At 35.4% G+C, this 27494-nt stretch overlaps 1 protein-coding gene across 4 annotated transcripts in view; it reads right to left on the reverse strand.

The window, feature by feature from the left end:
* LOC100870541 (neural cell adhesion molecule 1) overlaps positions 1–27494 on the reverse strand; it is a 314994-nt gene that overhangs the window by 13992 nt on the left and 273508 nt on the right. For all 4 annotated transcript variants that reach the window (XM_086915078.1, XM_086915075.1, XM_086915074.1 and 1 more), the window contains exons 5-9: positions 22157–22308; positions 17809–18084; positions 17233–17392; positions 13615–13949; positions 11872–12238 (exon numbers count right to left, since the gene is read on the reverse strand). In XM_086915078.1, the coding sequence (XP_086771204.1) occupies positions 11872–12238; positions 13615–13949; positions 17233–17392; positions 17809–18084; positions 22157–22308 (1290 nt within the window). The remainder of the gene's footprint in view (positions 1–11871; positions 12239–13614; positions 13950–17232; positions 17393–17808; positions 18085–22156; positions 22309–27494) is intronic.

The following is a 27494-nucleotide window of genomic DNA, read 5'->3' on the forward strand; positions in this document are numbered from 1 at the left end:
CCACCGTCCCATTACTAATTGTGGCAGAAACAAGGGCAAATAATGAAGCAACGACGGTGAATGGGTACCCGCCACCACGTCAACTGTTGCCAAATATTGATATACCTGCTGCTAGTTGCAGTACCTAAGTATTGCTAGAACTTACCACCACAATCCGGTGTAATCGGTGACAATGGTAACAACAACGTGAGTTAATGCCAGACTGCCTTTTATAGAAGGGAAATAAACATGCACGAAATTCTTAGGACAGGCGGATAGTATGCATCCAGGGGCCGCGTTGCGTGACGCTCCACGTTTCCATCCGCCTTTCCGCGTCGCCTGCTCTGAATATTTAGCGAAACAACTTTCAAGAGTATTCCTTAATAATGGATCAAGTAGCTTTTCACGTGCAGCCGGGAGGAAAACCAACTGGAGATTGGTGAATTAATGTTTCGTTTCATCGCGATGTTCGACGATTTCTGGGTTTTTATCTGCTCTTTTTACTGTACGTCGATGTGGAGTTAAATAGAAAGTTGAGAATTGTCGATGTGGGGACTGGTATTATTTTGGTACATTATGATAGTGAGTAGTGAATGCATTTTAAAATTTTGTAATCAAAACTATGTAACTATGAAAATATAAACAAAATTTCGTTCAGTAATTCAAAATAATTATATATTCAATAAACATAAAGGTAAAAAATATCACGATTATATAAGATTTGTTTATGCAATATCCTCGTAACGTAATTAAATAAAATAAAATTCTTAAAAACTTGATGACTTGTTACAAGTTTCAATTAAAATTGTTGCGAAGAAAAAATTAATCATTCCAAACTAATTTTACAGAATCATCAATTCTCTTTGTACATCTTTTCATTTATAGCAAATTACGTAATTCACTAGAAATTCAAATTCACATTAAAGATTTAGATCTTTCACTTTATCTCTCAATTATCTTGTAATCACATTGTTGTATTAATATCTACAATAATATTATCCAACTATGCGTAAGACCATTGATCTTCATTTCAAATATTAATTAAGTCTGTCATCGATTCAACAATGTCAGCTTGTCATTTCTACGCTCTGTCTGGTATTACCCTTCTCTCTCTCTCTCTCTCTCTCTCTCTCTCTCTCTCTCTCTCTCTCTGTCTACCTCTCATAATATAGTCGCCTATTCGAAACTCTCCCTCGGGTTTCTCTGTAATAATTCCGCTAACTGACACTTGTTATCATCCGGAGCGAAAGATCTCATTGCACGAATCTACAGGCTTTATATATTTTTTTCTGAATGGTATGGCTCGTTGGGGTTGGCAATTTTAAACGAACATGCTCGCAAAGTGCTTTACGATCCCGCAGCATTTATTTCGGGATAACTGTCCCGAAGCTGAAAAAGAGGGAAGATTATGGATACACATTTCCAACAACTGCCACCTCTGGCAATTCGTGTTTCAGCTTTTGTGTATTCCATGGCAATAAACATGGTGTTTTATATAAAAACAATTTTTCTATTAATATTATTTCTTTATTATTTCTTTTAATAACCGACAAATCTAACTTTGAAAGAACTTGTGTATATATTTGAGGAGAAATGAAGAGTTTGTTATAATTAGTTATTTCAAGAAAAAAAGTTAGCGATAAGGAACGTTTAATATTATAAAAAAATGAAATATTAAAAATGAAATATTAAAAAAATTCTAAATGGCCAATTCTTGTCCAATTATATCCTTCTAATACTTTTAATAATCTTTTAAAAATATTTTTTTAATATCTTGAAAAACAAAATATGTTTTTTATATATTTTTACATAAACATGTTGCACAAATGCTTCGTTGGAATTAAAAAATTGGCTAATTTTTACAATTGTTCCTCGTCTTTTATTATTCCCCGATATTTCTCAAAACAAGTGTTTCGAGGAATACTTGAAGCACTCTCGAATATATACAACAGGCAAAAAGCCAATAAAGTTGCGCCAATAAACCCGTCTAGAAGAGGATAAATCTCTCTTTTTTCTTTTCCAGCGTTTAAAATATTAAATAAAGAGCAACAGTAAATAAGATCGGGGACGAGTAAGAATGTCAAGAGAACAGCTCTTCGTTTCTCTACAAGTATAGCTTGTTCAGAATGGAATTTGAATGCACTTAAGACACTTACATCGTCGTAAATTCGTGTTGACCATGCACTTTGTTCCGCCTGCATAAACAATGCAGACACGTCACGGCTAAAGAGCAAAACGCGTGGACAACCAGTAGTCTTCGTAGTTAAGACCCAGGTACATCCTCTTGAAATCATTATGCGACCCTTTCTCTGATGTGACAGGTGCTGTCACCTAAGCTATCTGTCAACACTCGTCCAGAATTTCTCTCGCGAATGCTTTCGAAGTGCCGCGCATTCCAACAATCGAAAGACACGAATATATAACTATTATGTATCACAAAATCCATTTTTAATAAATATAACTATTTTATATTTCAATTAAAATGAAAATATGGTTACAGAAAATATCTTTATTTTTTAATGATGTATTTCAATATTCTTTTATCGTGCTGTATTTCAGTTTACTTCGTCGTATCTTACTTTAATAATTTCCATGTATAAAAGTATTAAATACAAAAACTTACGAGTCAACGTTTCTCACTAATGAAATTTCCAAACTCTAATAACATAATTTCGTTGCGCATCGATTCAAACTTCTATCCCTTTCCACGTTTTTCTCTTTTCATGAGATAAACACAGGAGGGGGGGGGGGGGGGGAAACAATGAGATGTCTCTTCAACGATGGAGGGGAACAAGAAAGTTTCGAGTTAGTAGGCGGAAGTTTTCTGCGTACTAAGCTGGCCAGAAGTGGAGGAACCAAGCCTACCTTCAAGGCAGCAAAGACAATTCATCCTAAATCGAAGCAATCTCGCGGAAACCCGAAACCAATTCCGAAAGAATTGCATTCTAAAACCATCCACGTGCTAGCTCCGAGCCAAACAACCGCGCGCATACGATCGAGATGTCGATTCCATTGAATGCCAAAACTTGTCGAGGACTTTCGTGGCCGAAGTTGTATCTTGCTAAATCAAGAATCGAGAAACCAGCCCCAAAGGTTTCCATCGAGATTCCTTTACTTTGTGCATGAATGAATTTTTGTTATCGATAGATTATGAATCATGTGCATTTATTTATTTTCAGAATCAATCAATATTTTTGAATCAATCAATTTAAGTTTTTGTTAAACGTGATGTGTTATAAATAAAAGAATAAAACTTTCTTTTTTTGTTTTTATCAAAAATTTTAATCAAGTCACATCAGATTTATTCAGGAAATACTTTTCAATCTTAATTATCCATTGAATTAATCAAAGATTTAAATGATAATTATTCACAAGAAAAAAAAAGGTATTTCAATGCCGCATTTTAAACTCATATTACTATTTCATAATCGAATCTTTACAGAGTTATATTTTTCTGTTTTCGTTAAAGCCCGTATATCTCTGTGTTTCTATATCTTTTGTTCGTGTTCATAACCGACCTTTCTATCCACATTTCCACGATATTGTCATTTTCGCGTGCGCGTCGAGGGTGGAGTTTTCATTTATGAATTGAATTTTCGTGGATGTGGAAAGCTCTTCCTCAAAACCTTTCCCAACGACGATGTGAAAGTACTTTCGAAATTTTCTGAAGCTTGGATGATCGCGCGGCAAAATCTATTTCTGTTCTGGTGCCCTAAGGGTCTCTGCTGGCTGACTACGGTATTCAACTTCAGCTTCGAACTATTATTTATATTCAATGAAAAAGTTAGCAAATGCAGAATAGATTTGAATGCAAATGCGAGTTATAACGCAAACGCGTTAAATTTATCATATCTTAAATTTTAACGGAGCATCGATAGCATCGTTTTTATCAAATTATTATTATTGAAATAAATTCTAAATATTCCCATTTCAAAACTGTTCACTTTTCTATACAATTATACCAAGCTCATTGAGCTAGAGAGAGAAAGAGAGAGAGCGTAGATACACGATTATTCGCATGCATCAGATTTCATTGCAACTATTATACCATTGATTACCGGTGAAAGCAACTTCAAAATCCTATCTACCTAATCCTATCTACCCATCCAAAACAGATATAAAATTATCTTCAATTTTCACACGTTCCAATGAAATTAAATCTTATAACTCGTCATTATTGTATCTTATTAAAGAATTGCAGCGATATTAAGCTAAATAAATTACTCGAATAGCAAAGAAAACGTAATGCACACACTTGAAGATGAAACCCTATTCTGCAAATTCTTCCCCCTGCAAGATATGGAAAGGAAGAAGAATGGCCGAAAAAAAAGGGGGGAAAAAGGCCAGGGGAAGAATAACTATTTATCACTCTCCTTTCGGTTCTCCTCATCTCCGATATCTTATCCGCTCCTTTTCCCCCGACCGAGGTGCACGTTGCGTGGTTAAAAGAAGAACACGGCCTTATTTCTTATTCCACGATCCACGGCGACGAGGTCGGTTCTTGGTTAACAAAGAGGAGCCAGAGGACACGTTACCCCGTCAGGAATAAGTAAAGCCTGTCCCACGCTTAATTTTCCTAATGGATTAGCTGGAGCTAGTTCAACAGCGGAATGGGAAAGAGGAGAGAGCGATTCTGTTCGCGCTTTCCATTCTCCGCGCTCATTTTCTTGCACCGTCGCGCCATCATCCCCTACGAACGGCTCGCCTCCCCAGTTTTTCTTCCGTCTTTCCTCCGACCCGAAGGAGGAACGGGGCTCCTTTCCGCCGATACCTGAAGAACCGCGCGTCTATCCGCGCCGACGTTGTCATTGTTCACCAAGGGAGATGTGCTCTTTCTTGGCCACGTTTTTCAAACGGCGTCTCGCCTGTTACCTTGAATCGAGATCACGTCCCGGCTCCCATTTGTTTTCCCACCTTGGGAATTACCTTCGCTGCCTTTCGCTTCGTAAGACCGAGGATTTCAACCCCCTCGTTGAATGGGATTGTAATGCGAGATTCGATACCCAGGTATCGGATATCCGCCCCTTTTTTTCGAAAAAAAAGATTGAAAGAAATTCGCTTCGGGGTACTAAGTAGATCGCGTTCCAAGAGATTTTGGCTTGATTAACTGCGCGTCGTTACGTGAATATTGTGAGGATATTCTATGAATGGAATTTTTGATAAGGGGGAACGTATCTGAAAATTCTTTTAGACATCGCTCGTGAGAATAAAGTGAAAATTGATAGAAGAAACAAAATCCATAGCAAAAGAATCGAATCTCAATTATTTGGATCTAAATATAATCATTCCAAGTTTATACGTTCAAAGCCAACCGTTTAACAATTTATTTTCTCGTGATGCATTTTATCTAATCATCCTATCTAATTATTCATTCCATTTTGATCTCTTCCAAACGATTTGATTCGCCCTCAAATTGATCCGGACAATGAACATTCTACCACTGTCCATGCCACGCATTCCCTGAAAGATACTCCTCCATCATAAAATCGAGCACAATGTCTCGCTAACAATTCCAACTTGGCCAACCGTATACCAATCCCTCGAATAAACCCTTCAGCAAAAATACTCGGCCGGCGCGGAGAATGGAATCGCTGAATGCGCGGCCGAGGCGGCACAAAGAGCCGTGTGCGACGACTTTCTTGACGAGCTGGCCTCAATGCCGTTCCATCAAACGGAGGACAAAGCAAAGAAGCCGCAAATTGGCTGCGACGGTCGTTGTGTCGTTCGGACAAATCAGCGTTGCGGACGTCAAATCAATATTTGCAGCTCCTCGCCACCCCCGCACACGGAAAGGCAAAGTCGGGCCAAAGTGTTGGAATTGCGGTGGAGGACCAAGGATGGACCACCACCAAGGGTGGCGAGAAGGAGTAGTGGATTGCGCGATGCTCGACACTCGCTCTACTGTAGAACCATCTCTGGTTTAGTAGAACCAGAAGATCACGGACAAACTGAATTAACTCGGTATTAACCCGTGACCATACGGTCTGGCAACGACTTTCCGCTCCCACGGGCTGTCTGGGCAAAGTCGATTATAATCGAGACGCTTCTGCTGTCCCCCGGAAGGAACCCGTTCGAGCTATTTTGCGTAGTGTACAAATAGGACACGGCCTGGGCCAGTGACGTCTTCACTCGTGATCCCCGTGGGAGCCGTGCGCGAAACCGCGCGATGAATTTCGCGTTTGCCTCGACCAACTTCTCTGGGAAATGGATTCACGGTAAATTTGATCGTTGGGAAAACATGACGGCGTAATGGAAGCGTGGCGAAGTGGAATATACAATTGAATATACCCAACTTTCGAAGACTCGATAAGTTTCATTGCCAATTCTCTTGGAACGATCGGCTTTGATAATTTCTATGGGGAGAATGTTTTTCTTGTCGAGAGGTTTGAGAAACATTTACCGTTATCGATTCGAAGGAGATGAGATGTTCCGGTTGATTCGAGCAAGCTTGATTATGTTTGATGTCTTTGGGATAGGTGCGCGCGTTGGATGATTGCTAACTACCTGTAACGTGCAACGGTTACAGCTATGCATTTCAAATTACGTATCGCATGAAATTACATATTGCGACCTATACGTGAATATACACTTTAACTATCTGTCGAACTAAAATTAATCGAATAAAAAAATTCTAAAGAATAAATATCTGCTTAATATTAATATAATATTTATATAAATAAATAAATTAATAAAGTACAATATCGTTTCAAATACTTTCAAAAAGGAAATCCATTAAAGCATATTCTCGCCTCGAACATTGCCAAATCATTATTCCACCCATATCACCCCTATCACCCGCCCCATCGCATCAATCGCTTCATCGCCCCGTTTCCATGACGAGGTAACTACAAGCCCCTCGCCTCGATATCGCCCACTCACTTCGCACGATCACTTTCTCGTCAGATCCACAACACCGGCGGAAAGCCTCCCCGTTATCTGAAACTAATTCGACAAACGATCGTGACCGAAACGGATGCGGCGTATCGACCGATACCAAGAGGCTGCTACGGGATTCCGGTATTCATCATAGAGTGCGGCGTTCGCAGGAGGCATCGCGGAAGAGAGGTGAGAGCTCCGGTTGTTGTAATGTGGCCTCAACACGGATACCGGAAGTGATATAGGTGTTCGTTGATCGAGTGTAATCTGTTTTGTTAATTGCAAGGTCCGCAACGGCCCGGTACCTGCGGTCACGTTCCACCGTGTTCAACGCTGGAACCAGCGTTTGGCCTGTGCACGAGCCTGCCCTCCTTGGTGTGCCAGCAACGAGCCAGACCGCGTCCAGTCGCCCCTTATGAGGCTTAGAGCGACCGGCCACTTGGCCATGGGACGGGTTTGAGGCTCGGTTAACCGACTAATCGCAATAACGACGCGCACGCTTGGACTATTTGCGCAATTGCAATCATATCCGGCCTCGTTGTGTCGTCTATCGACGGTATAATGGGGCGCGTGGGCCACGTGCACGCGCTAATGGACCGTCAAAAGCGGGCTTCACCGTTTTTCCGGCAGCCGACAGTCATTTTTCAAAAGCCACCCTCCGGCAAAATCGGCCCCAGTCATTGGCCGTCGCGACAGCGGCTGTTACCATTGCGATTCTGCCGTTTTTCCCCCCTCGTTTTTTTTGTTTTGCTTTCTCTTTGCTTTGTCTCTCTCTCTCTCTCTCTCTTTCTCTCTTGTTTTCTCGCTCTTCTGTCCCTCTATCACGAGTCAGTTTCGGCAAGCCGTGTGAAAAACGACTACGCACGATTTATGAGAAGCTTTGTGCGCCGTTTTGTTCCCCGAGACCTTTGGGCAACTTCGATGAACGATCTGTGGCTTTGTTCGACTCTTGGCCAATTACGGTTGAAAAATATCGGATGGCTGAGTCTCTGTGATTCGTAGCGAGGCAATGGGGATATTAAATTTCTGGGTTGTTTGACGTTCAAATCTTTGGATCTTCGTGTTTCTTGACACGATAATTTAGCAATTACGTAATGATGGAATTGACAATGAATTGTACAAATTTCTTTAGAATTTCGTTCAAAGAGGATTGTCGGTTAACTTGTTATTCATAAAATTCGCTTATAAAAGTTTATTTGTTTTGTTATTAATTTGTTAGCGTTGAATTAAATTGTAATTTGTTATGTGTAAAATCTTGATAATAATATTGCTTCAAAGTTGTGTACGTCTTTAGCAAACAATTTAAAACATAAAATGATTGGAAAAATTTCTTCTTTCCTTAAATATAGATTACATTTTTGAAAATGTAATGCATTCAAATTCAAAACATTTCAATAATGGAAAAATTTGGTGTAAAATAAAAAGAAATATTAATTAATTGTATGAATAAATAACTTAAAAAAAATATTAATAAAATTGACTTATTTCATTTATATAATTTATAAAGAATATAAAATTATTTAATTATCGAGTGATGTCAAGTGCTCTCTCGTTTAATAAATATAAAATTAATTAGCTGCTTACAAGGCAAAAAGTACATCTTCAAGCGTAAATCACGTTAAAGGACGCGTTCATTCTTCATTTAAGAAACTTCAAGTACTTCGGAGTTAATAATGAAATGTTACAAAGAGTTCGTCAAAGTTGTGTCTTATAAAAGTAACTTATAAGGGGAGAAAATTTGAACTATCTAAAAGAAAATCTAAAATAACTAATATTATCGATTCTGATACTTTGTGAATAATAAAATAAAATTATAATAAATATCTAATTTAGTTTTAGATATATTAATATTATAAGTGCGATACATTCGATTTAGCCATGATAATTGTTAAATTGGAAAATTTTTAATATCACGCCAGTCGTTTTTCAAATCCTATCAACATCGACACTCATAAATTATATCGAAATCCATAAATGTTTGATAGCATTTCAGAGCGAATCAGAAACGACAATTATGATCAAAGTTTCAGAAATCTGAGATCTGAGAGATGTCAATGATTAATGCTGATTATATTTGCTATATTTTACGGATTCATATTCAATTTATTTATGTCAAACAATAATCGGTTTTTACCATTGACTGACATTTACACATTTATAACTATTCTTTATATGATAAAATCTTGACTAACTTTGTCATAAAATATTCAACGTAGAGAGAATCAGTTAAAAAATTAGAATGTGTTGAAATATTTCTTTTTAAATTTTAAATTTTTGGTCTAAACTTTCTATTTCTGTGGATAAATAATTATTTAAGTTATATTATGTTATTTCTCAATTATCCGTTATGCTAGTTATCAATAATAAACGTGTAATGTAATTTCTTCTTTTAATTTCACTTTTTGAGAAAATCTAATTTAAAGTATTCAACGAGGAATTAATTAGGTACACGTATTCAACGAATTTTCAAATTGAATTTTCTCAGAAACGAATTTTCGAATGGAAAAGTTTTATTCTATACATTTAGAATACTCTTTTGTTAATTATTCACTCGTATTTAATCAAAAATTAGTCAAATAGATGAAACGTATAATAGATTTAAATTATAATGTCGTTTTTATTAATAATAAAAAATTCTTGAACAAATTTTGGATTTTAAAATTAATACATAAATGGAAAACATAAAAAAATTTCGAAATTCCTTTGTATACTTTAAATATTTTAAATGAATCTAACATTAAAATATTTTTTACATTTTACCAAATATTTGATGTGATTTATTTTTGAAATAAAAATATTACCATTAATGAGTATTGTGATGTATACATTTTCCAAGAACAAAGAATGATTATATCATTCGATATCGTTTTCATGATAAACTTGGATCTCGAGAGTAATATTTAAATTCGATATTCGATACGAAGAAGACCCGGATACGTTTTCCAATTAATATTTTCCAATCTAAAGCTCACTTCGATCATTTTCCTCGTCGTTAATCTTATCGTGCTACGATTCGAGAATAACCTTGTGATCGAGACTTAAGATTTACTGGACGTCCCGTTTTCTTTTAACTTTTCGTTTTGTCAATGCCCAAGGAGTTCCACGAGAGAAACGTCCCAGTTTCTTTCGCTTCCGCCCTTTCCTTAATGTAAAAATAATCATCGTCGGTAACGAGAAAACTTCTCAACGCTTTGCTCGAATTCGATAATGTAAATATACCCTCTTTCTCTATCTTTCTTTATTGCAGTCGTATCACAGAATAGTGGATGCTCTGTCCGGATGATTGGAACAAGCGAGAAGTTGATCCGATCTGATAATTTTGCATGCAAAATTCTTGCATAAATAATTCAACAAAACATTCAAATTTAGCGATTAATTTTTTACGTTATTTATATGTAAGATATCATTGATTGAAATTATCTCTACTACAGAAAAAAATAATTGACCAGAAGAATTCACTGTAATCTTTTACACACCTATAATTATTTCCATAAACATCGTTGAATTATTCTGTATATCATCATTATCAAAATAACGATCGAACAAGTAGTAATTGCATTCTTGATCATTTATCCTTGAGGAACAAGTCTCGTTTAATTGTTTCTGCTTCGAATGATTGCGTGATTGCCAGTTGTTGTGATTAATACTCGAAACGCGAGTACAACTAAAGTCGCTGTACGATCAATCGATAGATGCAAGATTTAAATCGAGAACCAGTTAGCTACTTCGTATGCAATCCACACAGGGGAGCATGGATATTTATTACCAGCACTCGATATTTATTGCCATTCTAATTGAGTACCTTTATACATACGATATAACTATTTGCTATCAAGATTATAGTATTGTACAAAGTGGTTCAATAAAATACTGTCGTTTCGTGACAAATTTTTTCCAATATATAGTTTATCGATGACTATTTGACAAGAGTTAATTATTAAACACGAAGTGTGCATATAAAAGAATTTCTCGAATCAGATCGATTAAATAAAAACTTGATGAGACTCAATTATACGAAATAATCAATGTACCATCTTCAATACACCATTAGTAAGAAAGTTATAATCAATAATTTTCTAGGAATAAACACATCTATCGTATAATTTATCTTAAAATTCGATGAAACTCTATTAAAATTAGAAAAATTTTAAACCGCTATAACTCCGAAGATAATGACTTTTAATCAACGAATCAAAGATCATTGGAAACGCGGAACCTTCCCCTTTAAAACGCTTTTTGATTTATCTCGATACGACTTCCGATTCCCGAGATATCGTCGTGCAAAGAAAAAGTTAATTTTTAACTATTTGTTATCTCTGTCCTTGTCGCTTACTCGGACCTCTCGCTCGCACCTCGTCTCACTGCCCTATCTCAACTCCAGACAAGCGACAGACGCGATTCCTGGAAAAATGCTTAGTACGCACTTCCAGGAAAAAATGTAGGTCACTGGGCCACGATCCCATTCGTAATCTTTGAAGCTTCATATCTCGGCAACCGATTGAGATATCGGGATAAAACAAAAAGCGGCTTCAACGGTATAGTTTTCTCTACTCCCTGCATTGGTTTTGACGATAAAAATTCTTCGTTCTTCGTCACGATTTTTATATTAAAAATCGAAAACGTGATTGCAATGACCTAATGTCGCGACATAATTTTAAATTTTTTATGTTTATACTGCTATGTATATTATGAATAATCTTTTCCAATGTATTAATTTTTTTGAGATAAACAATATCAGTTTACGCTGACAAGCGTGAAAAAATTATCGTGATAAAAAAATTTACATAATAAAATTACCGATAAAAATTTATATGAATTGTATTATATAAATTCGACAAGTTATCCCACAAATCTCGATGATGCATGTAAAATGTAACACACGCTCAGCTCGAGCGTGAAATACTCGAAGGAAATAGCTGTTTAACGCGAAGAATCGTTTCTAATTACAATAGCAATTTGACATATGTCAAGTGGTTCCGGTAAATCCGCCACGTATTAGAAAGTCAATGCACTCACCGGTCGTGTACATGGCGACACCCTTCAGGGTCACTGGCTCGAGAATGGCAGGCTCGCTCCTCCCCTTTGCATTAATCGCGTATAGAAAAAGTCGATAACTCCTTCCCGTCGTTAGGCCCGCCACCTCGAAAGTCGGTCCGTTCGGATTTGCCGGCACAGTTTTGTTCAACAAAATTGGCCCGCCATCCTCGTCCGCGACCACCTCCAACTGGTAGCTGTAGATCGGAAGACCGCCATCGTAACCCTCCAAACAACGAACTATCAGCCCTGTACCGGATCTCGCGTTCAACTCCTCCGAGTCCAAAGGCGCGGACATTTCCGTCGTTGTGCAGTTATGCAGAGCATACGGACGTCCTGCGGCTATCACCTGGAAAATATGGTCGCTCGTTGCTGAATAATGTATGCTGGATGTTTGAATCTGATCGAGTTCGACAATGTTTGCGTTACGTTTCGATTCATAGATCTTCGTCCAATCTTTCGTGTATGGGATGAAATATTCTAAATGTCTGAAGATGTTCAGACTAAATGATACGAATAAATTTTATAATATTTTATTTCCATGGAAACGATGCGTAACGTTTTAATCCTAAAATTGGAATAAAATATTTCTTTCTAAATATTTATTTTTTATTTGAAAGTAGCGCTTTGAATAATCGTTTTAATATTATAAAATAATATTATATAAATTTTAATATTTAAATATATGGAATTTATTATGGAGGCATAGTTCAGACGTAAGTGTAACACGTGATCGATATAACTATCCTTAGATTGGACAGATCAATGTAACAATCAGCGATATTCTGTTGACTTAATTAATTGATAGAGCTTGATTAAAGGCATTGAAACTGATATGTATTATCATACAGTCGCTCATTACTACAAACATTTGCTTACACGAATGAATTAATATGAATATTTATATGAAAAATTTAGCAGGAAAATAGTAGTTTCTATCTTTCTATTTCCTATCATTTTACAAGAGATCTAGGCATGTATATATCTACTCGTCTTTAAATACAAAAATTGCATTCCTCTGTTGGCGAAGCTGGAGCCATGTATCAAGTTTCATTTTCCTCCGATCTTTTGGAAAATATTGTAACTCGTACACACACGGTTGCGCTAACATCGCTTTGAAAATGGTCGAAACGTGTTCATGCTCGAAACGTGCAAGTTCGTAGAAGAGTCAAAGAATTTTTTTACAATATTCAGATGAAAGGTGACGAAAGAAAGAAAGAAAGAAAGAAAGAAAGAAAAAACAAAAATATATTATTTGTGAAATGAAAAATATCACGAGTTTCTTTTATTAACGTCTTTTAATTTTAGTGAACGATTTACTAATTTTTTATATTAGATTTTGACACGTATTACTTATTTATCATTACTTCAAATATTTCATCAGTATTTTCTAACGAATCATTCATACAGACTATTGATCAGACTATAATTTTTCCTCAAATAAGATTGAAAAAAAAATTAAGAAGAAAAGAAACAAATGATTGAAATAAATAGTTAAAATTCACTTTATTTAATACTATCGAAAAAAACAAGCTCCACTCAACCAATCGATACGAACATCCTACTATATCTTCCTCATTCTTACTTTCGAAAACGTACAAACACCGTTTAAACATAGATCCAATATGAATTCAAACAATAACGAGCACGATGAACATAACGCATGGTCAACAATTCTGAAAATTGGAGGTCAACAGATGGGGAAATAAGAGAAATTGGATTCACCTGAAAGAGGCATGGCGTCCGTTGCTTGCCAACCTGGTTGCTCGCCCAGCATGCCACCGTGCCGTAGTCCATTTCCGTTGCGGGTGTATAGTTCAACCTGGGCCCGTGGAATTGTTGGTACTCCTTCAGGCTCTCTGCGACAGACGGCGTCCCGACCGCCGCCACATGGGAGTAACGGGGATGAGGGACCTCCACCAGCTCCCCAGAATTATTGAATGTCCAGTGAAAAGTCAACGGTGCTGGATGACTTTCCACGGAACAAACCAACGATACGGTCTCTTGCTTCAGCGCACCCACAACCACCTCGCCCCTTCCCTCCTTGCACACCGGGGTGTCTGTGAACAAAATTGTTCGTATCATGTAAGATTTCAATTGTGTGATCTTATTTTCTTCAGTTTTTTATTAACACGTTCGATGCGATATACAGGGTGTAATAATAATTATACGTAGGATGAATCGATGTAAATTGGCAATATTCAAGCTTGTTATTAGTTATTATTATTAATTAAAAGAATGAAAGGAAAGGATCCTTATGAAATTGGCATCAGAAATTAATGGAGCGAAGGAAAAAGCGAGCACTTTAAACGAAGGATAGATTTATGATGCATTGGTTTGTTATATTTTTTTTTTTTTTTTACAATTACTCTAACTCTGGAAACTTAATCGATCCTCATTCGAGAAGATATCTCATTTGTCATAGTAAATGACAAAATTTATATATTTGGAAGATTGATTCTAGGGATCAAAATAGATACAAATTATTAAATTAAAAGTAGTTTTGCAGATAAAATTGATAAAATTGAAATGGGGATAGAATACAATATTTTATTTACAACTCGTTGAGAATCGGAGTGTTAAACGTATACTATTATTATTTCTACGTTTTGTATGAATAACGAATAATAGAAATAATGTATCAAATTCAACGGTCAAAACACGATAACACTGTGAAACGACATGAAATTGTATTTTAACGTGATTGAACGTGCATTACAAATCCGAAGCCGTACAATATAACAAACTGAAACAGTCATCCGGATCCAATTGACCTAATACAGGGATAAGTTGGACAGCGCACCGATATAAGCTACCTTTCAATGTCTATGCAGATATCGTCCCATTGCAATTTAACCAATTCGAATGCAACTCGACAGTTGCTGAGGTAATCACTTATCGCTCGAGCACGTATTCGTGCAGAAAATTAATTGTTTTCGAGCGAATTGGTCATCGTTACCTCTTAGATCCGTTTAATTGGGTAGCAAGGATTCGACATACGAGCTGCATTATAATCCTTAAATGTATGCTCTTTAATTAACCGAGATCCATATCGATATACAGCAGATATATAATTTTTTTAAAAGAATGAAACTTACAAATGACGTTTTAAAAAATAGTTTTCTTTAGCTGTTGACATTCACATTGAAGATTCATATTTAACAACAGTCTTTTAAAATGGAGAGCATTCTTCAAATAATTTTCAAGTATTTTTAAAACTTTTATACGGTAAACATATTTTTCCTAACTTCCATTATAAAATGTTAATTTTCGCGAGAATTTACATAAACAAACGTTCAAGCCAGCGTATACAATGTAATCATCTACCTAGCAAAAACATTCTTTAGTTCGTCGGCAAACCAATAATTCATACATATATTAATTTTAAAAATTAACACCCCCAGCTTATCCCCATTCATCATCCCACGCGGTTCCCCCAACTGCGCAAACTAAACCCGTATCCACCTCCTTTCAAAACATCAACCGCAATCCTTTAACAAATTAGAACCTAACCCAACCTTCGCCCACAACGTGCTCCATCCGAGCGTAAGAAATTATGATCGATATGGGTGGCAAATAGAGAAGACGTCTCGCTCGAGAGGGGCGTTTAATATCCAAATGTGAGGCGCGTGAAACGGAAGAAGAAGCTCGACACCGACATTGAACCGACCGAGCGGTTTCGATCGATCGCCTAATAGGAAATTCCCTTGACATCGGTATTTGCAATAGGCCATGGCATACGGAAATTCCAAATGGCACGAGGGATGATTTACGGCGGAAGCGCGGGATCACCAGACGGCTTGGTTTCAATCTGATGCGTTTGATGCACTGCCGAATTAATTACTAATACGAGAAGTCGACGATAACTGGGAGCGCGCACGTATCACCGGAGCTGCATTTGTCGACTGGAACACACGGTTGCTAATTAGTAAGCATTACCAACCCTTTCGTCTTAATCAAGATGCGTATAATATTGTCTTACGGATACGCCGTAAGGATTACTACGAGTCGCTCGTTACCGAATTTACTCGTCGAATTATTGGACGAATTAATTGCATCGAGAGAAAGTTGGTATACAAAGATTCGATGATATCTAATTTATCATCATACGAGAATACCTTTTCTGACTTTTTTTTTAATTTAGCATACGAAAGAATTTATAAGTTCAACCTCACAATATATATTTAATCACAAGTGTTCACAACTAAACTGTAGATTTAAATTAAATTCGAATTACCATTTATTTTCTGCGAATCTGAAGGGATCAAAAATTGCATCAACATCTTAATCGAATTCGGGAACATTCGTTAACTCGATTCGCGAAATTCTTGAGGGACTCGACTCCAAGGATCAATGTCAACAGTCGAAACGACGACACGGGGCGATGGCTTAAAACATTAGGATGAATCCGCGGTTCCCTTTAACTCCCCCACCACCCTGGCTTAGCACATTGCCAGGCTGCGTTCACCCACACATGAATATTCAGTTACGCTTTACATACATTGAATATGCATCGCAGTCCTTCCTTCCCTCTTAGGTCATTTACAAGATGCAGATACGCCGCGCCGCCACCATTCTAATAGAATAACCGGTGCCGTGCGTTTTACAGAAAACTATCCTCAACCTGTCCTCGCCCTTCCTCCTCGTCGCCACCCATTCACGCTTCTTTTCACACCCTCGACCCCTCCTCTCTCGATTCCCTTGGTCCCGCAGTACTCGGCCCATCTACTTGCCATCGATTAAGTAATTATCGAGAGCAGCGGCAAATTAGAGAATTTCGAGGGGAGAATATCAAGCCCGTGGCCGTAATTCTATTCGCGACCTCTTCCGTTGTTCTCGTGATTAACGAGGGCTCGAGAGATCGAGTCGGCCCGCTTTTGTGTTAACGCGGAAGGAGAACGGTGTTGGGCCGTTGTTTGGCTGGAATTTTACTTGACTCGTTGTTTCAGTGAAGTTTCATTGTCCGATTGTGTTGGATACGGGTCGTGAATCGACGGGATAATCGCGGATCGATTGTTAGGGAAGTGAGTTGTTTGGTAATTGATGATTCGTTTAAAGTAAGGGAAAGTGAACTGATAAAGCGTATTAATCCATCATATTTCGATTCGATTTTCGATCATCGGTTTCGTTTTGTTGTTCTACATTCTTACTTGTGCGATTAATTTATTTACGGGAATAATTATTTTATGGAAAGTAATAAAGAAGATCTTTCGTTGATTTCAAATGAAATAATATAATATTTACTAAGTATAATTGTATTCTCTTTATATTTTATTCGATTTTAAAATTTTAATCGAATTGATATTTGAGAAAAGAAGAAACGAGAGAATGAAAGATACTTACACATTATTTGAAGAGTCACCGGATTACTGGCAGTCTTCCCTTCGCTGTTGGCAACAAGACAAGTGTAATCACCTGCCGAGTATCGAGTTATACGCTGAAGAACCAGAGAATGATCGCTGAGGACGATACCTGCCGTGGCATTGTTTTTAAGCTCTCTGCCCTGAAACAAGTAATGCTATTTAACTTCAACAATATTACTTTATAAAAGTAGCAGTGGATACAAGGCATTTATTTTTTTAATTTATTGTAGTTATTTATTAAATATGTCTTTTATATTTGTTAAAATTTTAATATCTTCATTATACTTTTTATTTATTTGTTTATTTCCTATCCAAAATTGTGAACAACTTTTAAAATTATTTTATTAAATTAATTGTTTTAAATAATACATAAAACATAAGGAAAATAAAATAAAATTTTTATAAAAGATAACTTTGTAACTGTATCATAACCGAGTTTAAAATAAAAAATATTGCTGACTAAAAAGCATAAGCATTATATTTTCAATGCTTTTAAGATCGAGCTAAGTCCTTATCTTTGCAAAACCTTTTAAACCTATATAATGTCAAGACTTACATCCTTAAACCAGGCAAGCTTGTACACTTTCGGATTAGCCCTGACCGAGCACTCGAAGTAGACGTCGTCACCCTCTTTGATATCATCTGGATTCAAGGTCTTGCCCATCTTCAGAGTTACCACAGGCTGATACTGCACGTCCAGCCTCCACCTATCCTCCAAAGCGCTTTCAGGAATAACAGGATTCTCCGCCCGACAAGTTAAGTATTTGCCGTCGTCGTCGATGCTTGGCACGAAACTCAGGATACTAAGAGTCTGATTATTTTCCAGCGCGTACTGCCAATAAAAACATACGTCTACTTTAACTTATATTAGAAGAATAAAGGTTGGAAAAAGATGAATAATTCTTATGGAATATAAATAGTACGAGAATATAAAATTGAATCGATGAATATGAAATGAATGTTCGACTGAATTTTAAATATTTCGCTATTGATACTTATGCTGCGAGTCAAATTAATATCTATTAATATCTATCAAACTGATTATCATAGATATAAATTTTTATTTTTTATAATAAAAATAAAAGTATCTATTATGATTTTTTAGAATTCATTTTTGCTTTTCTGTTACAAAATTTTTAAAAAATTTCTAAATTCTACAACAGATTCAGATTAGTTTTTTTAAGACGAGGTTAAACTCTGCATAACCAGATAAAATAAGATCTATATTTCATCAACAATTTCGAACAATTAAATTACGAGCATTAACAGGATAAAATTATCCTGATTTAACTTAATTCAGAGAATTCGAGCATCCAATTGCCTAACTCTTTCTCTCGTCGTGACACTCTCGTATACACATCCTCTTTCACAAACACTTTCCACCCCGCACGTTCCTCCATTAACCCCATCATCCACCACTTACCTCGATCCCCCAAAATCCCGCAAAGATTAACGCCAGTGATTTGACGTCGACGAAACAGGTAAACAGATTTCGCAAGCCGTGGTCCGCCGCGCCCCGTAAACGAAAGCATCCGAGCGATTTGTCACCGGTTTAATACGAAAATCCATTCGGCACAGCGCAAGGGAAATGAGAAAATAAAGGGGCGAAGCGGAGGCGGGAAGTTGAAAAAGAGATTAACGATTTTTCAGAATTTACGATGCAGTCGCGTGAAGAAAATGTAACCCCGGTGCAGGGATGGCGGGGTCGATGACTGTCTCTCGGTTTTCAGTTTTCTATTTTCTTTTATTGCACGCCGCGTAACCTTCCGTTTCCGCGATGTCATTTTAATGATAGCACCATACAGGCATACATATCGAGAAAAGCCGCGTATTTCGCACCGAGTATCACGAGCACGATGAATGGAGCTAACGGTTCGTCAGGATGAATGTCGCTTCGTCTCTCTTCTCTCCTTCTCTGTTCAATTCTTTCTTTTTTTAACTCTGCCTGACCGGTAGCGATGGGATCAAGTGTATCGCAAACATGGTAACTCGGTGAAATTAAAGTTGCGTCAAGTTTATTTTTATCATCGAAACATTGATTAATCGATAGAATCGATCTAATATATTTTTCAATTTCTTCCAACTCTTACAATTATTTCAGTAGTATTTATTTATTTATTTATTTATTCATCGATATTCTTTCAAAAAACAAGGAAAATACTTTTAAATAGAATCGATAAATAATTTTCAATAATAATAAATAATTAGATACGAATATCATTTTTAAAGAATCGTTAAGGGAAAAATCATATCACTATACGAATTCTACGAAATCAATCCCCCACGTTAATTTCTATCCATATACATAAATGCCGAACTTGATCCCATCGCTACTGACCAACGTCATTCTTCGTCTATTTCGCCCGTCTCTCGTCCCATTCTGTCACGGCGTTGACAGTTCCTCTCTCTCGTTCCTCCAACCGTGAGCCACCATCAGCTCGCTCGGTTCGCATCGTCGCGGCACGATCGAATTTCTCGATAAAGGTTCGCGGGATGATCGAACATCCGCGCCGATATATCTTCGCAGCGGAGATCGTGCGTGTTGGGCAGGATGCGCGCCAAAGCTGAAACTTATCCGCGCAGAAATTGCGGACATCTCTTCCGCGGACGACGCAAAATAAATCAGATCTTTCATGGGTTTCGCCACGCTTTATAACGTTTCCCGTCTGCGCCAGCTGGCGCTTCGATCGAGTTATGGATCCACATAATTTATCTATCTATTCTTTAGCGAGATGATCGAAGCATGCGGGAAATGTTACGCTATTCCGCGGATATATCTCGACGTGAATCAGAGATTTGAATGATTGGACGAACTTTTGGCGGATCTGTCGATAAAATTATTTGATTTTTCTTTGTTCATTGTAATTAGTTAAGATGATGTTGAATTTGATCTTTGTAACAAATACGAATTTCCTGATGTTTAGGAAAATTTGTTTGGCATAATTTATCGCAATTTTCAAACTAGCAAATTTTTTTTTTTTTTGTATTTTTAAATACGATAGATTCTACATGCAAAATAACAAAGATAAAATACGTGATTAAACATGAATGCAAATGTGCATAGCCGATGCACATGAAATAATGTAAGGTCGTAAATTAAATAAGCAATGACTGGCACAAATTAATGCAGTAGAACGTTAGATAAGCCGTAATATTCTAGAAGGATTAAAGATAAGTTGTATTTTAAAATAATTATGGAAATTAAACGAGAATAGAGATATTTATACGGGATCGAATCTAGCTCATTAAGATAATCATACAACTATATTGATAAATTTAATTATTGATCAATTTCAATATTGATAATAACATCTGCCATTCCACAATAATTTTCTCAGCAACATTTCTACATTGAATAAAATTATTAACTTCAAAAGTTCATTTATTACACGATAGATAACGCTCTTCGCGTTTCTCCATTCATTTCGCACAATTTTTCACGCGAAACTTTCTCTTATATATGTACGTATCCACCAAAAGAACGAAGCAAAATTCAAACGCTGACCGGAAACTTGTATAAAAAGGGAGAAATTTCTGCTTCGCGAAATACGAAAGATTCGGTTTTCTGTTTTCGTGCGATTACGATAGAGGAAAAGTCTCGTTGCAAATAAAAAGGGAAAAAAACGGAGGGAAGGTCTTCCGTAATTTATCGAGGAAGGCGTGGAACGAGTTGAGGAAAAAGAAGGGAGGGTTGGAGGAGTATTCCAATAGATTCGAACTTCTACTTCGTCAGTTCCGGTGGAGGTGTCGAGATCGTAACGCAAAAAAGAAGCAGACCGGTTGTTGGGAGGGAAAAAAAAAAGAAAAAAAACGAAATAACTTCATTGCTCCAACTTCCTGATGAATCGTTGCGAGTTGGAGTAACTCGTCGATTTCGCGAATTCTCCTTAGAATCGCGTCACGAAGCTGAAGTTGCACACACGCGTAACTTGGAAACTCGAAACCGCTAACGTGGTCGATTCGATTAGCAATTTTTGCTATTTGCTGATTCCGTAAAACTCGCGACTTTATTTTCGTTTCCTTATTTTTCTCCTCCAACTCGGAACTGTGGATGCTGTCGAGGCTCGTTCCCGAAACGAGATCGATAAATGTATCGAAATGGAAACGTTTTGTTGCGGTGGAGAAATTTCTGTGAATACGAGGTAATATATTTTTCGTGCAAAATTGATAAGAGACGAAAGAGTTAAGAGAAAATAAATATAGCTCGAAAGAGAAAAGTAAATTGAAGGAAACTTTGTGTTGAGATGCGATATGAAATCGTATTTATTTTAAATGGTACGATTCTATGATATTGTTTTTAGAAAATTATGGAACGAAAGAAGGAATTGATATATATCTTTTGTCTCAAAAATTGTTACGATTTTTCGAGATTATTGTGATGATAAATTATATATGTATAAATTATTGAAATAAGAACAATTTAAAAATATATTCAATTATAAGAAATAATCATCGAAATGACAGATATACATTTCTCGCTATTTCTTTGAAAAAAAAAAGTGGGCCGATTTTAAAAAGCGAGATAAACAATTTTGAATCAGAGAAATAACAAGGCTCCAATCAGAATATTGGTCGCAAGAAATTGTATTAAAGACAGAACGACGCGCGCTATTGGATTTTGCAAAATTCCAATTACGGGCAGTGGAACGTTTTTAATTATCGCGAATTATGTTACACATTGTTTTTAATATCAATGCATTCCCTTTCTTTCTCTCCCTTTTTCTCTCTCTCTACGAGCATTGTAATCCACTCGTTCGATAGAATTACGACGTGAATAAAGAACGAACCAATTTTCGTCGTGCAATGCGAACAATATTTCCATAATAAATCCTCTATAAAATAAATGTACGCTTTTAATCGGCATTTGCGGAAATTGTTGGAAATTTATTCTCGACAAAGCTTACGTTTTGCGCTATTTTCTTAATCTGCTTGTCCCCTTTCCACCAAGTAATTACTGGTTCTGGTCTAGAACCACTTGTCCTGCACTCGACTTCGTAGTTTTTGTCAGCGGAAACTCGAGGCTCCTTCGTCAAAATTTGCACGACCAATGGTTTTACTGAAATAGAAAAGAACAAAGTGTTGGGTTTTGTACGAGATCAATTAATGACGATCGAAGAACCAATTTTGATATTTGACAAACTATAGAATATTAATGTTGATCGTAATATTTTTTAATCCTTCTTTTTCTTTTCTCTGAATCCATTCTTGGGATTTCTTCCCGAGTAAAGTAGTTGTCGATCGATAAAAATATCGAATATGAATTTCGATGCATCGTTAAGTTACTTCCAGGCTAACAAGAAAACTTTGTTTCCTTCGAAATTCAGCTTCAAAGTCTCAAAACTTTTGCTAGATTGTAGGGAAGATCGAAACTGATATCGAGTAATTTCTATTTCTAGACAAAGTTAATAAGATAAAGTTGTACAGATTTTTCTTAACTTATCATTATTTAATCTAAAAAAGAAAGATTCTCAATTTTTTTTTTTTTAACTAAAATTTGAATCATGTGTTTCTTTACGTAGAATATTATTCGATTCGATCGAAATTATGTTACTAATTTTTTTCAAATAAAATTGAGAAAACATTTAAGAAACAATTTTAATAATATTCTTTTTGTGATATTTTATTTATATAAAATATAAATATACGTGTGATAAAATAATCTCATTTTTTGGATTACGAAAATTTCATTTCCCAATATAATTTACAAATCGCAAGAAAACGCGATTTTTAAAAGTTCATTCTAATGGAAGGAATACAAATAAAAATTTCATGCACAATTTTCTAACTTGACTCTTAAGTTAACTTAAACCTTATTATACAACCAACTCTCACCTAGTTGTAAAAACAAATTTTCCTTCTGAATAGCTTAACTTTAACCAACTTATGCAAGCACCACCACTTTTCGAACTTATCCTCTTCGCTCTGTCGTTCGTGAAAACTGCAAATTATTCCGACGTCTCATTTTCGTCGCCCTCCATGTGTTGAGATAATACGAACGAATTCAAGGAGACGATGAGGCGAGAATGTCTAATTTTTGAAGACATCGCGTGAAACGCGTTTAATGAATGGAAACAGGTCTGTTCTTAAACTTCGTGTGACAATTTCACATCTTTATCGTGTATTTTCACGATAACACAATGACGACTGATAGTCTATAAATCATTGCATCATTAAATTATGTTATATCATAATTCGTAATTGTGATCGATTTATTCTATTAACATGAAAAGGTATAATATATTAGATGAAATGATGAGTAATTAAATGAAGTTCCAGATTAATAAAATATAATTGTAAATCTATCTATTTCAGAGAAAAACAAAAAGTTTTATTGTTATCACTGAAACATATATTGATAAACAAAATATTTAAGAATTTTTTCTATATTCTCTAATTTCTATTTAACGAATTATCATCGAGTTTAAGGTAATTTAATAATGAGCACGAGACAAGATAACACGTCGAAATTGCAAAAACGAAGAAGAAACGCGGAAGCTGTACATGTCTTGTAATGTAAGGGTATCACATTGCTCAGGGTTAAAGAGAGTCTTTCAAGACATTTACGGCCACGTGAATGAGCGAGAGAGGCTCGAAGAAGTATTACACGATGAAAGAACCTCTTGAAATCCTGTCGACGCAGTACAACGATAAATCTCAATTATTTAATTTCTTAGTCAACAGCCATCGTGTTCTCTGGCCCAGAGGAATGATTCGAAAAAATGACACCGTAATGAATGACACTTAAAACTTTGGAAAGATTGCATATAATGCTCTCTGTATAATCATTTATTTATAAAGAGCACAATTTATAGAAGTAGAATCTAATTTTATTATTAATGTTATAAATGTTATAGATAATTGTCTTCTTCAAGTAAATTATGATTAAAATTCTTCAGAAGATCGATCGATATTATATCTCACAAAGATAAAAAATTATAATATTTTCAATTCGATTGTTTAAGAAATTCTTTAGAAGTTATAGAAATTCATAAATCTCTGTGTTTAAATTTAATTCTCTGTTAAGAATATACGATTCTGATACATAACTGATATATAAATTTGTATATATCATATGCAAAATTCAGTATAATTATTGGCTGTTACTTATACCACGTAATTTTGCAGAACGAATGATAGAGAATATTGAATTTCCTATTAACGCTTGTGCGTTGCCTACGGAAATTCATAGGTTGGAACGTATACATCTGTCACGGTAAAGGCATATATGTACCGCCTGTCCATTTCCATCAGCGATAAATCTTGGAACGTCTATTGATTGCAATTATTGCATGCAATATTGGATCGCCTTAATCACGCAGAATAAGGTATATGTGACGGCAACGAGTTGTAGTGGTATTGGCTTTGCATTAATTGTTTCACCATTTTGACATTTTATCAAATAAAATTAACAAATATAGTTAAATAAAAAAGAAATATAATGTATGTATATTATACGATATTACTAAATTTATGAAAAAAATTTCTAATTTTTTATTTTAATATTATAGAAAATGTATTGAAATAGCTTTAATTTGATCTTGATTAAAATCAATTATTATATACATCTAACTTTTATTCCCTTATCATACTGTTTTCAATGAATGTACATTTCAATAATTTATTAAAACTTTAAAAGTCCAATTAACATTATTAAGTAAATACGAAAGTACAATATCTTGCTAATTTAATTATTCATCCTATTTGAAATATTTAAAGTTAGTTAAATGATAATAAATTTAGTATCAAATATTTCTTTTCCTATTTCTATTCCTTAAAACTTACACAAGTATACACTTATATTTTACAAATTTTCAATAAATCAAATCTAAAAATATTTATGTACAATTTCATTCAGAAGATTTAAAAGAAAATCCCCATCTTTATCGTTCAACTATTCTTGAAACATACGAAATCAATATTTCGCCCTTCCTCAGTCCAGATTTAATAACTATCGACGCAGAAAAACAAAAGAGCAGTTGTATTTAGCGCGATCCATAATACCACGTTGCCCATCACGCGGTCTGCCTCGTAAATTCCAACGTACGTTTATGCACCACCGCAACCAGCCACTCGTACAACCCCTAATTGCCATTAGTCGGTAGCCACTTCTCTGAAATTGGTTCCTCCGTTCCGTTTCGTGGATTCTCTTGCTACTGTACGTGCAATGGTGATCCTTCTCGTCCTACGACCAACCCCTCATTCTCTTTTCACCCCTTATACATATGTTCACATTTCTAAAGATCCTCATTACTGGGAACAGTCGAACCCGTGCACGTAAAAACGATATTCTTTGAAACTTAAAAGGGGAAAACGATGAAGGATCTTTTTGAAATGGAAATGATATGGAGATAATTGTTGGCTGTAGATGAAAAATGTTTTATAGATTTTAAATTTGAGGTGCGATTATATAGAAAAACGTGTGAGAAAATGTGATATTGATACAGTACGTTTCGTAATTTTTAATGTCGATAAAAATAATTAAATTAATTGACTCTTTAATTTTTTTTTGATAGAAAATGTTTCAATTGAATGAATGTGAATAATGATGCACTGAATTCTTTTCGTATTTATATGAAATATCCGTGTGTGATTGATTGTGTTTCATTATTTTAAAGTTACTCTACTTGTTGGATTATTATTACATCACTTTTCTACTTCTTTTTTTTCTTTTATCTCGTTTTCTAAAAAGAATGTATACTAATAAATTTAATAAAATGTCTACGATGTGCCTAATTACTAAACTATAAAATTTTCGAGTTTTATACTTTCAATTTAAAAAAAATTTTTTAAAATATTTAACACTTATAACTATTATTCATAACTTTTATTATTTTTTATTATTTAAAACGATATTATTTATAATAATTTATTTCAACGAATTAAATTAAAAAGAAAACAAAAAGTCAAAAAAGAAAACGAAACAATAAGAAGAAAATACCGCGAGTTAAACGAAGTCCGAGTGCCCAGCAATTTTAACTTTCAATTAGTCCGTGATGTTTGAAAAATCGTGGACAAGAATCGCGAAAGTTCGTTTCGTGCGAAACACGTCAGAAACACGTATGAAGCATCGATAAGAATGGAAAAGCTGAAATCAAAGGCTGTATCGTTTGTTGCACGAAGCATCGCGTGTTGTTGCATCGTGATCACGGCTTCCTGCCTTTCAAGAAACAATGGGGAATTGACTGTACTTTTTGCGATCAATTAGTAAAAAAAAAAAAAAATCTGCTCCAGATTGCTCCTCAGTGATTGGATTGCTTTAAAACGTTGAACGAAAATTTCGATTTGTAGTAGTTGCATATATGTATTGCTTTTATTTTTACCTTCAGAAGAGTTAACACGAATGGCGTAAAACAAACAATGTACAGGGTGTTCGAATGGAATAGGTAAAAAATTTAAACAGTAAGTCTGAAAAGTAAGAAATAAATAAAAAAAAGTTGATATGCAAAAATATTCGTTGAAGATTATTTAAATTATAAGTTCTTGCATTACAGTGAGATGAAGATACAATTCTCCATCTCATTCTATCTTTAATATTGAGAAATAAGCTTCAATAAATATTTTTGGATTAATTTTTCCATCTCTAATTATTAATATAAATTCTTTTCCAAAAATTTTGTATCATAATTACTCGAATCCATTTTTATCGCAAAAACTAGAAACAAAACTAGAAGTATTCGATATTATCAATGAAATAGCACGAAGGAAAAGAACTACATCTATACATATATTTCTCCTCACAAGAAAATAAGAATGTTCATTAGAATTCAACACGCGCAATCCATATTTGGAGTACAATATTATAGAAATTAAAAAATTAGAACGAAGAGAAATAAATGTTAAGCCTATTCACGTTACGTTTATCGCACGCATGCTGCATTTTTACGTTTTGAGCACCCGACAAAGTTTACCTTGTGCTATTATCGTTAATTTGAGTGTATAAGCTTCGCCCACGACGCACGTTCTATTGACTCACCAATGCACGTCCATCGTTTACATAGATGTATGCCAACCATCGAAATCATGAATTAACACCTGCATGATTAACGTTCCACGATCTACCTTAATGTCGCCACGTGTTTATCTTGGAAAATTATCGTTTTCTGTTTGAACACTCCTCCAAAGATCGTCAATTTGATATAACCTCGTCGATCCATAGTTTTGCAACTGAATGTTTCGTTTCCTTGGTCATCTGGATTTTTCGAAATTCGCTTCATCGCTTGGATCGATGATTTCGATAAAAAT

This window comes from Apis florea, unplaced genomic scaffold, assembly GCF_048593485.1.
Source record: "Apis florea isolate Af1SG1 unplaced genomic scaffold, ASM4859348v1 contig_3766_pilon, whole genome shotgun sequence".
Classification (NCBI taxonomy): Eukaryota; Metazoa; Arthropoda; class Insecta; order Hymenoptera; family Apidae; genus Apis; species Apis florea.